The 17,546-nt window shown below is 41.9% G+C and overlaps 1 protein-coding gene across 1 annotated transcript; it reads left to right on the top strand.

Moving 5' to 3' along the window:
• The first annotated feature begins 15,933 nt into the window (after positions 1–15,933).
• Positions 15,934–16,797, top strand: LOC145390715 (uncharacterized). The gene has a single exon (XM_080265508.1). The coding sequence runs from the start codon at positions 15,934–15,936 to the stop codon at positions 16,795–16,797; it is 864 nt and encodes a 287-aa protein (XP_080121634.1).
• The last annotated feature ends 749 nt before the right edge of the window (positions 16,798–17,546 follow it).

Below are 17,546 nucleotides of genomic sequence, written 5' to 3'. Positions count from 1 at the left end.
GTGAAGGGGATGGGCCCATTATGATGTGGCAGGGGTAAACCAGCTCTACTGTCGGGCCCTGCTGCGGATGTCGCTGGATTGCACTGCACAGTTGACCCTCGTGCGGTGTGGTGCGGTGAAGAGCGGTTCCTTCTCCCCTTACAGACTAAAATACGAGTAAATGTGTGTGTGTGTGTGTGTGTGTGTGTGTGTGAGAGAGAGAGAGAGAGAGAGAGAGAGAGAGAGAGAGAGAGAGAGAGAGAGAGAGAGAGAGAGAGAGAGAGAGAGTATTTTGGTGAGTGTGTCGTCCTGTCTTGGCTACCCCCCTCCACCCCCATGTTAAAGGGGAAAGAGCCTAGGGTAGACAGATAATACTTCAGGTAACATTGGTATAAATAATCATTAAAAAATTACTCATACGCTGCACTTCCTAACAATCGTCGAAATCAAAGCTCTTTATAAAACTCATTTAATTTAAGTGGTTTAAATGCATAGTAAAAAAAAAAAACTGCCCAACCTGTATTACCAAATGTAGCAAATGGGGAAAAGGTTCCCAGAGTAGCTTTTAAAACTATGCCTGAATTTACAGGTAATTCAGGTATAAATGTTTATTATCATACCATTCATCAACTACTCTTATACTCAACTCATATTTCCAGGGGAAAGGATTAAACATGTCTGTTACATATATTTCTGGTCTTCTTCATATTCATTTTCAAGCTTACATTTCAGACGCATCCTATTTCGATAGTGTCATTCAATGAATTCACGTAATTCTGTGGAGGGTATTCTATCGTCAAGGAATCGAAGACTGTTCAGCTTCTCACCATTACCTGATTCCTTTGCTATCCTATGCTATCTGCATATGCCCACGAAGCATGCTGTAAATAACTTAGGTAATATTTCCTCGTTGTCTAACCAATCTTTTTATTGGTATTTTCTGGCAGCCCACATCAAGCCCAGTAATCAATGGTATTTCTGTAAATATTTTATGTCAGTTTGGCGTAAGTGTCTTGTACACATTGTCTTCTTATTGCCTTCATCACTGCCGCTGTTTCATCTGAACCAAATGCTTTCTTATAATCAGTAAATGCCATGCAAACAGGAGCCAAATGTTGTTTTGAAAATTTACTTGACCAATGATTTGAATATGATCTGTTTAGTATTTATCAGTCTACATATCCATAGCCATATGTCTTATTGCAGGAGGGCGTGGCAACAAGCAAAATCGCCTACGTATCACTGCCCTCTACCTTCAGGCTGCCTTCCATGTAACTCATAACACCCTCATTCTAAACCTCAGCATCACTTCCCTTGATTTTCTCTTCCCTGCCTTTCAATATATCTCAGTCACATGCATTCTCGTAGTCAGTCTCTCATTCTCTCGTCTCTTCTAGAGGCTAAACTGTCTCTGGGTACTTCTTTCAGCGCTTTCCCGCTCACCCACATCATCATTACAATGCTTCCGAGCTTCAGCATTTGTATATCTGTCTCTCCACGTGTCTCCACATGCATGTCTCAGATACCGTAACTAATTTACACTCTTTTCACTCTTGACTTGTTTTTTTTTTTCCAGCAGAGGTTAAACTTTACCTCTGCACATTAGACTGCGAATCATAATACTGTAATGCAACTGTGTAACAACTTTCTGACTTCCATACCCACCTCCATATTCCTTGGCACCTTAGGGTTATGACAAAAAATTATTTTTCCCTCATTTTAAAAATCCTGCTATGCTGGGTGATGAACTTTAATGTATAAATCACAAATATGATGTTGGTTTTGCATTTGCCTTTAAAAAGTCTCCCCACACAAACATTTTCCATGAGGCTAAATTTGCGCATTTTTTACAATTTGTGCTGTTCAGTCAGGATCAATATATTTCTACCATTATTGTGTTCGCAAGGTACATAGTGTTTATTGAGGCAGCAATACCATGGCATACTTCAAATCTAGTGGTTATGTTGTGAAGAACGCGCAGAAATGGGGTGCAAACCTGCCAAAGTCAAATTATATGAAGCGGTGTAATCTACCCAGGACAGGAAGTTTGACTAACTTTTTTTTTTTAATGTAAGGAAGAAGGAACCAAAGGCCGTGAGCCTGCAATAACTGTTCCTTGCAAGAGAAAAACAAAATACAAGAGAGAGCCAAATTCAAGATCCGATCATTTCGAGATGCCTGGACACACTGCGTTTGAAAGACTGGAGATCATAAGAAGCAGGAAATACAGACAGAGGGAGACAGTTCCAGAGTTGACCCGTTGCATACATGAAGGAATGGGAGTAACGGTTAACTCTTGCATTAGAGAGTTGGACAGAAAAGGGATGAGAGTTTGCTGCTAGATGGGTGCTACGTGCCCGTTGTAGAGGTGGAGGAATGCATGCAGACAGTTCAGAGGAGCAGTGACCACTGAAGTAGCGATAGAAAAGAGATAAAGATGCAACAGTGCGAGGAAGAGACGGAGGTTGAAGGGAGTCAGTAGGAGGAGGAGAGTTAGTAAGACGAAACGCCTTTGACTCCACGCTATTGAGAAGAGCTGTATGTGGGGAGCCTCCCCACACATGAGAGTTGTACTCCACACAGGGGCGGATAAAACCCCTGTATAGAGTCAACAATTGTACAAGGGTAAAGAAGGAATGGAGTCGGCTTAGCACACCTAATCTCTTGGAAGCAGATTTTACAAGAGAAGTAATATGATCTTTCCAAGATAAGTCCCGAGTAAATGAAACCCCAACCATGTTCGAGGATGATGCAGGATTAAGCTGAATATTATTAAACATTAGTGGGTATACCTGTGGAAGATTTTGTCGGTTTATAGGTGTAAAAACTGAGTCTTTGATGCATTAAAAACAACCAAATTATTTTTACCCCAGTCAGAGATACGAGCCAAGTCAGACATTAGGTGTGCCATAGCCTCATCCCTTGTTCGCTGAAGTAACTGCTGAGATGGACGTTGCAGGAACCGAATGGAAAGGTGAAGGGTAGAATCATCAGCATACAAGTGGATAGGGTTAGATGTACAGCTTAGAAGGTCATTGATGAATAAAAGAGAGTTGGTGATAGGACAGAGCCCTGAGGAACGCCACTGTTAATAGATCTAGGAGAAGAACGATGGCCATCTACAACAGCGGCTATAGAACGACCAGAAAGGAAGCTAAAGATGAAGGCACAGATAGAGGGATAGAAATCATAAGAGGGCAGTTTGGAAATAAAAGATTTATGCCAGACTCGATCGAAAGCCTTTGAGATATCAAGTGCAATGGCAAAGCTTTCGCCAAAGTCCCGAAAGGAGGATGACCAGGAGTCTGAAAGGTAGGTAAGAAGATCCCCAGTGGAGCGTCCCTGACGGAACCCATACTGACGATCAGAAAGAAGGCTATGATAGGAAAAATGCTTTAAAATTTTTTTTTTTAAGAATTGACTTGAAAACTTTTGAGATATAGGATGTTGAAGCAATTGGACGATAGTCAGAGGGCCGGCAATGGTCACCCTTCTTTGGGACTGGCTGAATGAGAGCAAACTTCCAGCATGAAGGAAAGATACAAACTGAAAGACAAAGGCAAAAGATTTTACCTAGGCAGGGTGTAAGCACAGAAGCACAGTTCTTGAGAACAACAGGAGGGACTCCATCAGGCCCATATGCCTTATCAGTACTGAGGCATGTGATGGCAGAAAATACATCACTTGAAGAAATTTTAATGTCAGCCATGAGGAAGTCAGAGGGGGGAAGTGATGGAGGAACAGCACCGGAATCGTCTAAGGTGGAATTGGAGGAGAAAGTCTGAGTGAAGAGTTCTGCTTTATCAGTGGAAGAAATAGCTACAGAGCCATGAGAATAGAAAAGGGGAGGGAAGGATGATGAGGTGAAGTTGTAAGAAAGGTTTTTGGCAAGGTGCCAGGAGGAGCGGGAAGAATTCGAGTTGAAGAGTTGAGAGCATTTAGTACGGATGAAATTATTTTTAGCAGAGCGAAGAACAGACTTAGCACGATTCCAGGCAGAAACGTATAAAGGATGTGATTCAGGGGTGGGTTGGCTCCGGTACCTTTTATAGGCCCTCTGCTTGTTGTGGAGAGCATTAGAACAAGCGTGATTAAACCAATGCTTTTTTCCATTAGTCAAAGGATATGAGAAAGGAATGTATGCTTCCATGCCCGAGAGAATAACCTCCGTGATGCACAAGGCACACTCAGATGGCTCCCGGCCATGGAAGCAATAATCATTCCAGGGAAAATCAAAGAAGTACTGCCTGAGAGCCTCCCAATCAGCAGCTCCAAAGTGCCACCGATGATGTTTCTTTGGATGGTCCACAGGCCGTCCTGGAGCGATAGGACAGGTTACGGTGATAAGGTTGTGATCGGAGGAGCCCAACGGAGAGAAAAGATTAATAGTGTAAGCAAGAGGATTAGTTGTAAGGAAGAGGTCAAGTATGTTGGAGCTCTCTCCAAGGCAGTCAGGGATATGGGTAGGGTGCTGTACAAGCTGCTCTAGGTCATTAAGGATAGAAAAGGTGTAAGCTTGTTCACCAGGTGGATCAGTGAAAAGAGAGGAGAGCCTAAGGTGGTAGTGAACGTTGAAATCTCATAAAATGGAGATTTCAGAGAAAGGAAAAATGGATTGAATGAGATCCATCGTAGAAGTAAGGTAGTCAAAGAATTTTGGATAGTCAGTAAAATTAGGAGATATGTAAACAGCGCAGATATATTTAGTCAGAGAATGACAGGAAAGCCGAAGCCAGAGTGTAGAGAATTCAGAAGAATTGAGTTCAGGAACACGAGAGCAAGATAAGTCGTTGCATCTATATATATACACAACAGCCTTTTGGCTTTGAAATGAGTATAGAGAAAGTAGGAGGATACAGAAAAGAGTCTGCTGTCAATTGCATCAGACAGCTGAGTCTCAGTTAGGAAAAGAAGGTGAGGTTTAGAGAAGGAGAGGTGGTGCTCAACAGAGCGAAAGTTAGAGGAAAGGCCGCAGAAATGAAGAAGAAGAGAGTCAGACAGTGGTTCCAGGCAGCTCGAGTCGTCACCGGGAGAGGGGCGGAAGGTGGGGGCATTTATGGTCCCCCCCCCCCGGGGACTCCGAGGCCGAGTGTTGAGTAGCCATGATTTTTTTTTAAATTTTGGAAAAGGAAGTGTAGTGTGTGCTGTGCATGTAGTTTGGTGTAGATAGTTAGAGAAACATTGTATTGGAGAGCATGCTGGCCTACTCTCTGTGTTACTGAGACACTGAAAAAGTTCAGCAAAAGGGGATGGTCGGGACCTAGTCCCCTCGTTCAGCAAAAGGGGATGATCGGGACCTAGTCCCCTCGTTCAGCAAAAGGGGATGGTCGGGACCTAGTCCCCTCGTTCAGCAAAAGGGGATGGTCGGGACCTGGTCCCGAGGGCTGATGAAACGGGAGCTCCAGCTCTCCCTGTCATCAGCTTTCCATCCACCTTGGGAGTACTGCCCTGCTCGACTGGTGCTACAGTCTACTCCTCCTATGTGAGAATGCCTTCAGAAAGTGATATATTGGGAAGATATGTGTTATTAGAAGAGGATAAGCTGAAGAAAAGCTGGATTTAGCAAATATATGACGAACTAATCCACTTATGGCAAGAGTTTAGTTTTCCTGCATTGAGTCAACACGTGATTAAAGCACTGCTGAACAAACTGATCAGTGAACATCAAAGCTACAAAAGAAGCTAAAAGGTGTTTCAAAACGAGTTGAATTTTTTTTTTGATATAACCAAAGTCGATGGAGAGTGGCTTTGCTGGGAAGATGAGGAACTGTATCATAAACAACTTACATCTGGTGGAAAAGTAGATACACTACACATATACTAGCAGCATTATCCTCAATCCATTCATCAAAGAGGCGAAATCACTGTGAATAAAGTGATACTCCAATAACACAGCAAGTTGGTACATCATATGAGATTGAGACTGAAGATACTACCTCAAGTGTCTTCACAGGTGATACAGAGAACAGTAACAATGAAAAAGCCCCAAGTACAAGGAAGAGGCCATCTTCAGCGTACTATGCAGCGAAATTGGTATCAGGTAATTCGTTGTCAACCAATAAAGCATCTAGCGTGAGCTCAACTCTCGATAATGAAGGCATCCCTCTTTCCACACCTACACAATCTGGTGTATGGCGTGGCGTCAGGGTTGGAGAAAAACACAAGGAAAAAATAATATCGCTGCTATAAGAAGAGAAAAACTATTGTTTGCATTCTGATGGAAAAAAAAAAATCCAATGGAGAGTACCAGGTAGTCTGCCTTCAAAGCGAAACTAGGAAGACTAGTTTGGGAATCATAAGATGTAGTAGTGGATCAGCTCAGGATACTTTCAATGGCCTTGAGAAAGTTCTAGATGAATGTGATGCTTGGTCAAGTATTAAATTGATTATTTATGATACAACGGCTGTAAACACAGGACATATGGTGTTGTGGTTAGGATACAGAGGAAAATGACTGAAAAGGGTTTGAACAAACCATAATATATTGGACGTCAGCATCATATACTGGACAGGATCATGAAGCATGTTTTGGACTTCTTTGTGACAAAGGTTTCCATTAAGCCAAATTTGAGTTACGAGTTTGATGAGGAACTTACTGAAAAGCATGTGGAACTACAAAGTTCTTTTGAAGCAGGTAAGAAAACGGAAATGGGTGAAAATCCGGGATGGAGAGATGACTTCAAATTCCCATATACACTGTGCAAAGCATTCCAATTCTACAGGGAAAAAGGGGCATTTCCAGAAATCAAATGGAGGAAACTACCATCAATACATAGCGTCCATTGGAATTCAAGGGCAATATACACCCTAATCGCGTATTTTCTGCTTCCAAACTGGAGAGGCACATTGGAGATACCAGCACGCTTTATTGGCTATGGATGGCAAGAGGCGTGGTTTCCTTATCAGAAATTCAAAGAGATGTCCTATGAAAACCTACTGACCAGCGTTAAAGAACTCAAGTGCCCTAGCGCACTGAAGTGCCTTGAAGCCCACTGGAGCAAGGAAAGATCTGCTGTGAACATACCACGGACCAACATCATTGCTGAAAGGACAGTAAAACTGATGGAAGAGTTGAGTGGAAAGTGCAAGAAGGACACATACTTAGCCGTGAAGTTTGTGTAATGTAGTGTACATCCTAATTTTTACGATTTTTGTGTTTTTTACAAAACAGTCAGCCTTAGTCTGGGGGATCTTTTGATGGATTTAAGGGAAGTGACTAATACATTTGTATTATGTACCAAAATGCTCATCGATTCCCGCTGCCGGCTAATTATTTTTTTTTCTAGTCATAACCCTAGTGTACCTATAACCTTCCTTCCGTATTGTAGTCCTTCTCGCACTTCATCCTTTAAACTCCCGTCCTTCCCAACACACGACCTACATACCTGATGCCATTCACAGTATCTATTTCGTGACCAGTTAGCTTCATGCTGTCAGTGACTTTTTTTTTTTTAAACCCATAATTTTACGCTTTTATACTGACGTTTTAATTCTATATTTCCCACACATTTTCAAACACATTTACCAAGCCATTCTCCTCCCATTCATATTCGCTTAACATAAATACGAGAATATCATCAGCAAGCAACACTACAGGTAATTTCCAGATCCTAACCTCTCTCGCGACACTCGCACAGCATCTACTGCCATAACTTTTGTTTCTTTTATGACACATTTCATATTTTAAAAAATGCGGAGGCATGACACAGATTGTTTAATATATAAGTCAAAGACGTACATAGTGTATTTTCCAAGCACACTGCCACATTTTACACATCCCTTGCCTGTCTCCTCTGATATTTGGTTTCTCTTTATCCATGAGGGCAGCATACAGCATCTTTCCCCTTTTTTACATACATTCTTTTTTTTTCTGTATATCTTAGAGAATAATTGGTGCACCCACATATCTCCTTCCTCAAGCCCTCGTTCGTCTTCAGCCATTCTTTGTTTTTTTTCTCTAACTTTCGACAAATATCCTATAATATATCCTTCCTGTTAGATTAATTAAACAAATGCCGATATAATTACCACACAATTTTCCTTCCCATTTCTCGTTATACGAGAGAACGTTAACTGATCTTCAGTTCTCTGGCACATCGTCATCCTGTCTAGACTAGTTGTTGATTTTTCCAGATCCATCCAAGCACCAGATCTCTAACATATTTTGCCACTACATCACACACTCCGTCCGTTCCTGATGCTTTCCTTATTTTGAATTTCTTCTACCTCGCACTGATCCTAGTGATTCTTTCCTACCACTTGTCTGTATTCTTCCCACTATTTCACATCTAAGAATACTCCCATTACTTTGCTTTCTGCATTCAGGAGCTGATTAAGATGTTCTTTGCATCTGATCACTGATTTATTTTTTTATGTTATTTTTTGTTTACAGTCACACTCTCCTAACTTTTTTAATCTGCAATACTATACAGTATAGGCTATATATACGTATACAAAGAAAAATGTTAAAATTGCATGTAGTAAATATTCTTCAATTCTATTAAATCCAGTGCATTATTATATATATAGCTCATTAAAGGAATTGAATGAAAAATTTTTGTAAAAGCATTTTTTTATTGCGATATTTTCAAAAGATATGAAGATATTTAAATACTGGAGTGTGTTTACAATTATTCAGTTTTACATTTATTGACTTTTATCTCGCTAATCAGATAAATCACAGTATTTTGGCGATTCATCATTAAGAGGACAAAGCGACAAAGATATATAGAAAAGTTTAGAGTCCCTAATACAGCAAATGACCAGTGAAATTGCGTGTCAACACCATCCACGAATTTAAAGATATGTATGACAGGCCTAACTGTGGCTTAGAAAACGGGAATATACGAGCTTGACTCAGTCCTGTAAAAATACAATTAGGTAAGAACACACACACACACACACACACACACACACACACACACACACTTGTTATAGTATGGTGCCTTGCTCCAAAAGAACTGTGAAATGTGCCCAGACGCGACTTAAGAATACTGTTAATACTTAGCCAACAAGTGCTGGAGACAGTAGCATAACCAATCCGCAAATAGGAGGTTGAGTGGACAAAGTGGGGACAAGTCCTATTCTGAGGAGGCCCACTGCCCTACAGTGCGTACACATTAAATAACATGAAATATCAAATGGAGACTGGGATCAAGGGTCTGACTGGGAGGCCCCACATGGTTATGACATTGGCTGAAGAGGGTTGCCTTCCCGCGGTGGCACCGGTATATGTCTGGCTCTACTGGCCGTTTATACAAACGTCAATCAGCTTCCTCCCTGTCCACCGAAGAAGAATGATGAAATGCAGGAAAAGAGATATTTCTGCCTTCGGTTCACCTGGTTCACACTCGTGTGAGCCTGGGCATACAGCAATAACAAAAATTTGATCAGCAAATGTCCGTGGGACAACTGCTTCTAGAACGCTCCACAGAAAATAAGCTGAGTTCACATTCTCCTATGGTAGAGCTCAAAACGTCACAGAAGACCGGGGAGCCCTAACTTACAAGCCATTACAGGCGGGCACAGCCTAGAGTTTAGTGCCTGACCCAAGGAAACAAGAATATCCCGTCAAATCCCAGTTTCGCAATGGCTTATACATCATCATCATCATCATCATCATCATCATCATCTTCATCATCATCAACATCATCATGCCAGATCTAATGCCCTCCTAAAAGAGGAAGTCCGTTACGAACAAATAAAAAAGGCATATGTCGGAAGAAAAACAACCTCCACCAATTATACTGAATCAATCGAATAATTAACCATGAATCATTCAAGTTTTCGAAATGCTGTTTTGACTTCACAAGCATTACCATTTGCACATATTTTTTAGAGATGCACTTCACATCCACCTCTGACTTAGTCATTCCTTGGTCGAGGAGTGGTGTTTACTTTGTTTTATGCGCATTTCACTGCAAATGAATAGTATTTTCTTGGGCTTAACTCATTTTACAGATCTAGCAATACGGAAAAATGATATGACCAAAGGACGCAGGTCAAAAAATTACACTGGAGACACAAAAATATGATTTTCTTGCCTAAAATTTTAGAGTAGCGTCGCGATACCAGTTATAGGCCTGTGTCCCTGACCAGCATGGTCACAAAACTGTGTGAGAGAATCTTGAAAGACAGGTGGATGAAATATCTGGAGGAGATGGATGTTTTGGGAGAAAGTCAGTCTGGATTCAGAAATGGAAAGTCTTGTGTCTCTAAGTTGTTGAGTTTCTATATTCAGTGGCGACTGACTTGCAACAGGAGGGAGATAGTTGAGTGGATTGTGTGTACTTAGATCTGGAGAGCCTTGGACAAGGTACCCCACAGGCGACTAATGTGGAAATTGGAGCATCAAGGAGGACTGAAGGGGAACCTCTTGGAGTGGATGAGAGACTTCGTGAGAGACCGACAGATGAGGACAGTAATAAAGGACAGGATGTCAGGGTGGAGGGAAGTAACAAGTGCAGTCCTGCAGGGCTCGGTGCTGGCGCTCGTAATGTTCCTGATGTGTACGTAAACGATATGGTGGATGGAATGAACAGTTATGCAAGTCTCTTTGAAGACAGTGCAAACATCATGAGAAGAGTAGAAGTTGAAGAGGACTGTAAAATGCTACAGAAAGATCTGGACAAGGTTTACGATTGGAATCGGGTATGGGAAATGAAAGTCAATGCAAAAAAAAAAAAAAATGCAAAATATTGGAAGTGGGTAAAAGTACTAAGAGGCCATCACTGAATTATTAATAGGAAAGGAACCGGTTACAAACGCGAGAGAAGAGAAGGACGTGGAAGCGTTGGTCCAGGATAATCTGTCACCCCAAAAAACACATAAACAGGATTGTCAGAGAGACATATAAGCTCTTTACCATCATAAGAATGGCATTCCAATATATGGATGAGGAGATGATGAAAAAATTGATAGTGACTCTAATCCGCCCCAGGCTGGAATACTGTATGTGGCAGTGGTGTGGTCCCTACATAAAAGGAAAGATTTAAACAAGATCGAGAGAATACAAAGAGCAGCAACCAGGAGTGTCTCCAGCCTGGCAGATCTATCGTACAAGGAAAGACTAGAAAAGCTGGGTCTGCCTTCCTTAGAAGAAAGAAGAGAGAGGGATGACATGATTGCAATGTTCAGGACCATGATGGGAGGAGACAAAATTAAATGAGAATATCTGTTTGTATGGGATGAGGGGAGAACAAGGGGACATGGAAAGAAATTGAAAAAGACAAGTTGTTTGAAAGATGCCAAGAAATACAGTTTTCAATATAGATACATGGACCTGTGGAATAGCCTGGACAAATAGTTCGTCCGGTTCAAAAATTAAATGAGTTTAAAGCAAAGTTTGACTGGCTGAGACACGACGACGGGACCCCATGAGCGAAGCTCATTTCCTGTATATCACAACTAGGCAAATACATCCAGCTGGCTTGGACCAGGCCAGCTGATGAAGCAGACCAGTTGTCTTTTATACATATCTTGGTGAAACTAAGCTAGACTGCTGGTATTCATCATAGATTTGTACGCTAAAAATTCACCACTCAGTGTGTGTATCCTTGAATAAAAAAACACATAATAAACACGAGTGTACGACAAGATAGCTCGAATTAGCGAGAGAACATTTTAAAATAAAGGATTAACATTAAGTCCCTGATTTTGGCAAAAAGGACACTCCCCTGTCCCTAAATTTGACTAAAAGGGCACTTTTGATCTGAAGAGAAAGGGCACGGGCTCAAGCACACCGAGCACCCTCCCTGTGCACGTCCCTGTCAGTCAGGGCCAGACCCAGGGCGATGCGAGCGATGCAACTGCATTGGCCCCCGCGCCTCTAGGGGTCCCGCGTTCCTCCCCCCCACCCCCCCAAAAAAAAAGGAAAAAACCTTTAGGCCTTTAGGGGCCCCACACCTAACGAGCGGGCCCCTGATAAAGCATAATGTGGCGCAACGCACTTGACATGTCTGCAGCTGAGAGGGGCCCTGATTGAGCATTATGTAGCATGCACCAGCCACGCGCCTCTCTCATAGTGCTCATTAACCCTTTAACCGCGGGCATTGTTTTGCCCCGACTGTCCTCTCCTGCGGGGGTTTCGACCAAAATGTAAACAAACTTTAAACCTTTATAACTCTGCACAGAATAAATCTAGAGCGAAAAATAAGGTACCATTAGAAAGTACTAACCTTCGGCTTTGCAATGATGTAGGTTTCATGATTTCGTTGACTATCACTGGATGGGCAGTGCCATTAGAAGTGAGCGATCTAAAATCACTATTTTTCGCTCACACACCATTACCTTCGCTCATACACCATTACCAAATGCCAACCTCATTCTGATAATAATACTATAAACATATATGAACACTGCACATACGATAAACACCCACTCTGTGTTCACTGAGGCAGGTAAAAGGCACTGTAATTACCCGCACTTCACTGCCACATCAGCGGTGTTGTAATCACTATTTTTCGCTCACACACCATTACCAAATGCCAACCTCATTCTGATAATAATACTATAAACATATATGAACACTGCACATACGATAAACACCCACTCTGTGTTCACTGAGGCAGATAAAAGGCACTGTAATTGCCTGCACTTCACTATCACATCAGCAGTGTTGTCACTCACACAGCTGGACAGATACTGATGCGTGTTTGGTCGGGGTGGGGTGGGGGGCCCAGGGGGTGGGAGGTGGGGCCCCAGGGGGGGAGGAGGGAGGTGGGGGTCGGCTGGAGTGAAAGAACTTAATAGCTACTCTCCCTTGAAACAATTGGCGCACGGAAAAAACGAGGGGTATTCAAAATATTCACAAACATTCGAGATGACACCCGCGGTTTGGTCCAGTTTTTGCAATGTCATTCTGGAATGACACCCGCGGTTAAAGGATTAACCCTTTAAACGTGGCCGTGAACAGTCGACCCCCCCCGAGTTGCGGAGTTGTATTGCGGTCTGAGTACCTGTAGGAAAATAGCCAAAAATCAGAGATTAAACCTAGAACATTATACTTGGTATGGCAGATAGTACTTACATTCAGCTTTCTCCAGAGATAGGTGTTGAGCCTTCTTGGACTACCCAAGGACTTATGGAGACTTGCAAAGTTGGGTAACCAAATTTTCACTTTCACACCTCCAGCAACCCGGTTTCCCCTCTACCACAGCCTCATTCTGTCACAGTACACTTTATACTACAACGTACAGGTAGTTTGGAATCCGTATTTGTACAATAAGCACTGAAAATAAGGCTAAAATCAATGAAGCGTATGGCCGACATGCAGCGCGGTGGCGGTTTTCCCGTCACTCAACAAACATTTCCATTTTCACAGCTAAAAACATGTATACTACATTATTTTCAATCATATTACTTCCCAAAAGATCACCGCGGCGCGCTTTTTATTCTGCCTTATGCCCGTCACTTTATTCTCGTTCCTGTCGGCCACTTGCACTGACTCGGAAGAGCTAGAACTCGCCATAATGTCACTTTGAAAGCCTGTGGTAAACTGACGCTAAACAGGGGCAAACCGTGCGAAAAAAAGCTAGTTTTACAACTGGGGAAACAAGCGTTTCCTATTAGCATAAATTGCTTGTGAGAGGAGAGCGCAGATTTACAGTTCTGAGCAGTCAGAGCACTGCCATGTATCACAGCCAGGCTGGCCGGGCCGTGGTGGGGGGGGAAAGGGGGAAAAATGCGATACTTGGCAACAACGGAGGTCAGTAGTACAAAGGTAAAGTATGATAATTGTAGCTAAAGGGTGGTGGTACTGATAGACAATACCAGCTGGAACATCCTTGCCCGCGTTTATTCAAAATTAACTCGAATCGCAAACGCGACGCTCTGTCGTTATGTCCTTTTTGGCGAGCGTCGCAAACGCGACAATCTGCGTTTAAGGGGTTAAGGGCCCCGCTCTGCCCGAAGTTAGATGTGTGACCCCTGCAGATTTATCACATTCTTCCTCATGTTGGTCTCTTCAACACGTTTTCAAGAAGTGTGTGGTTTTTCTTGGCTTGACTGTCTTGGTAGTGTTGTTTATCAGAGGTCTAATCTGTGAAATTTGTGCTCCATGCATTTTCCTGAATTAAAGAGTGCTAACTTCTTGAATCCTTGAGCCAAGTGATTTCGGCTGTTGACCTAAGTTTCTTGTGAGATCCTGATCGGGCTTATGAAAAGATTCTGTCAAATGTAGTCTGTAAATTTCTATTGGAAATATTTGCCTTAAATGATTAAATGAATTTCTACTGGGATTATAAGCATCAGGCCTGTACAGGGGTATTCAGTTTGCAGTTACATGAGCTGACTGTGGGTATTGTGACATCCAAGATTAGGAGTTTAGGACCCGGGCCTTTATGTACTTTTGCTGATATCTGTGTCTTTGGATCCATTTGATAACAGCAATGTTTAGCAGTTCTTTTCTCTGCCTGTAGCGCACCAATTGTTAGTGATTTTGGTTAAGAAAATCCCCGGCCGAATATCCCTTCATCTTCTGCTAACAGCAGGAGTTGAACAGCACTCAATTTAACACTTATCAAGAGAATCTTTTTAAAAATTTAAATATTGTTTAAAGAACCAAAGCCCTCCCCCCTTGCAAAAAGATGCCGAAAAGAAAGCGTGACATTGGCAGAATCTATCTGAGTGCAGTGAAAAGAGGAAGATACAGGCTGCAAAAGAAAATGAAGTCAAACATCTCAGTGGAGCAATGGAGAAATTTATCATTAAAAAGAATGACACTGAGACCGAAGAGTCAAATTGTGAGTCAGTCAGTTCTATGGAGGTCCAAGATCTGCCCAATCTTCCTGCAGCTCCTTCCGTGCAAACTGCTGAACAAGCTACATCATCATCTAGCTTGCCTCAGCAGCGTACATCACAACTCAAGAGGAAAGACAGCTGCCTTGATGTTAGCTTTATTGAAAATTATGAGGATCCTGCCTCTTGGCCAAAAATTCTTTCCACAGCTCAGCGAGATTTTCTGGTCACAAAGGGTCCACATAAGTTAGATTTGAACCATGAATTCCCCAGAGATGCAGCAGGCAGGAAATTTTCAAATTTCTACCTATAGTGCAAATTATCAAACGGGGAGGTGATACAAAGAAAGTGGCTGGTGTATTCAGTTAGAAAAAATCAGACATTTTGTTTTTGTTGTAAGCTTTTTTCCACTGTTAATGCCGAGCTGTCCTCAGATGGGTTTCATGACTGGTCCAATGCTAGTGTGCGTTTAGTTGAGCATGAAAAGTCCAGTGGTCACTTGCAGGCAAGTGTTCAATGGTTTGAGGCTGAGCAAAGACTAAAGAAGGGTTGCTCTTTGGATTCAGTTCATCAGCAGCAAATCAATGATGAATAGCTACGGTGGCAAAGTGTTTTTCTCTCAGAACATAACATGGCTTTCCGAGGATCTGTTGATAAACTCTTTGAACCTAAAAATGGTAATTTTCTTGGCCTAGTCCAACTGATTGCCAAGTTTGAACCTGTCATGCAAGAACACCTGTGACGAATCAAGGATGAAGAGACCCATGACCATTACCTTGGCAAGCGTATTCAGAATGAGTTGATTCAGCTGATGGGTAACAAAGTCCAGAAGACCATTATTGACCGTATAAAGTCCTCAAAATACTTTGCTGTTATACTTGATTGTACTCCAGATGTTAGTCATAAAGAGCAGTTGTCTCTGACAATTAGATATGTATCTGATGGCTCCACTGTTCATTTTGGAATATATGAGCATTTTATTGCATTCATTGAGGTGAAGGAAAGTACAGGAAAGAGTCTCCTGGATGTTCTTCTTGACAAGTGAGTGACACTGGGTTTAAATTTACGAGATATCAGGGGCCAAGGCTATGATAATGGTGCTAACATGAGAGGCAATAAGTCTGGTGTTCAGGCTCGTCTTTTGGAAATGAACCCAAGAGCTTTGTTTTCACCCTGTGCATGCCACAGTTACAATTTGTTACTGGGGATATTGCCAAGATGTGTCCAGAGGGAATGACCTTCTTTGGTATCTTTCAAAGGCTGTATGTCTTGTTTTCTGCTTCAACTCAGAGATGGGCAATTTTCAAAAGACATGTTAAGGACTTGACTGTGAAACCTCTCAGTGAAACCCGATGGGAATGTCGTACTGACAGTGTCAAAGCTGTGGGGTACCAAATTGTTCAGTTTTACGATGCCTTAATGGATATTGCTGAGGAAACAAATGACCCCAAAGCTCGCAGTGAGGCTATGTCACCATGCAGTGAGCTTCAAAATTTCAAGTTCATTGTCTCCATAGTATTTTGGTATGCTATCCTCTTTCAGGTCAATCGGGTCAGTAAACAGCTAAAAGGTGAGGCAGTTGAACTTTCTGTTGCAATCAAAAGCATGGAGAGAACTATTGCATGGCTGCAAAAATACAGAACTGATGGATTTGACAATGCTCTTGCAGATGCAAAGGAGATAGCCAATGATATGGACAATGAACCTGTCTTTAAAGAGAACAGAATTCGTAGAAAGAAACGAACATTTCAATATGAAGCTCAAGATGAGCCAGTTCAAAGTCCACAAGAAAGTTTCAGTCTCATCATTGATAGAGCAATTTCATCCATGGAACAAAGATTCCAGCAGTTGAAGCCAGACGATGCTTTGTTTGGTTTCTTATTTTCTTTCCACAACCATACCAAAACAGAAATGAGAGTGCATGCAGCCAACTTGGAGAAAAGTCTCACCGTAAATAACACCTCAGATATTGATGGTTACATGTTAGCAGAAGTGGATGCTCTAAAATCTGTTACTCCAGAGGGGATCGCTTCCCAGCCCTCCGAAATCTTAAGCTCCTTTCTAAAAGGAACAGCTATGTAGATTTCCCAAATTTCTGGATTGCCCTGAGGATATTGCTGACTATTCCTGCTACTGTGGCATCAGGTGAAAGAAGTTTTTCCAAGTTGAAGCTTATTAAGATATATCTGAGGTCAACAATGACATAAGATCGTCTAAATGGCCTAGCCATACTTTCAGTCGAAAATGAAGTCTCATCTCAGCTAGACTACAATGAAATAATCAGAGACTTTGCGGGCATTAAGTCCCGCAAGATAATTCTCTAAGGTTCAGTTACATAACAACAGTTAAAACTGCACTGGAGCAGTGAATGATGTCAAACCGTACAATGTATCTCTTAATCTCAAGGATGAAAGCAAAAAATATGAATATGACCCAGAACATGCTCACTGTCTGTTTATAATTGTATTGGCTGTATATATCTCTTGTATCTATCTTGTATATTATATTGTATCTTGTATATTATATTGTATCTTTTATCTTATAGGTATTGTATATAACTATGATATGGTGGTTTAGGAATCTTTGTTTTACATTTCTAATTCATAACGAATCATTTGCATTAATATCTTAGTCCATGCCTTATGCATAACTATAAAATTGTGTTATTTTGGGGGGGCTTTGGGTTTGACATCTAACATCAGAGGGGCCCCGCCCCTACTCATTGCATTGGGCCCCGCACCTGCTTGGGCCGGCCCAGCTGTCAGTAAGGCCACATTTGTACTATGCAGTGCAATTTTGGTGTCCGTAATATACAATGGATATAAATTCAC

This window comes from Coenobita brevimanus, chromosome 15 (genome assembly GCF_032717465.1).
Source record: "Coenobita brevimanus isolate Jiangsu-jjx chromosome 15, ASM3271746v2, whole genome shotgun sequence".
Lineage (NCBI taxonomy): Eukaryota > Metazoa > Arthropoda > Malacostraca > Decapoda > Coenobitidae > Coenobita > Coenobita brevimanus.
The sequence above is the reverse complement of the archived record's forward strand: the minus strand, read 5'-3'. Positions and strand labels throughout refer to the sequence as shown.

Bases quoted from the DNA above. Each gene is read 5' to 3' on its own strand.
- LOC145390715 (XM_080265508.1), top strand. From the start codon at position 15,934: ATGTGTCCAGAGGGAATGACCTTCTTTGGTATCTTTCAAAGGCTGTAT.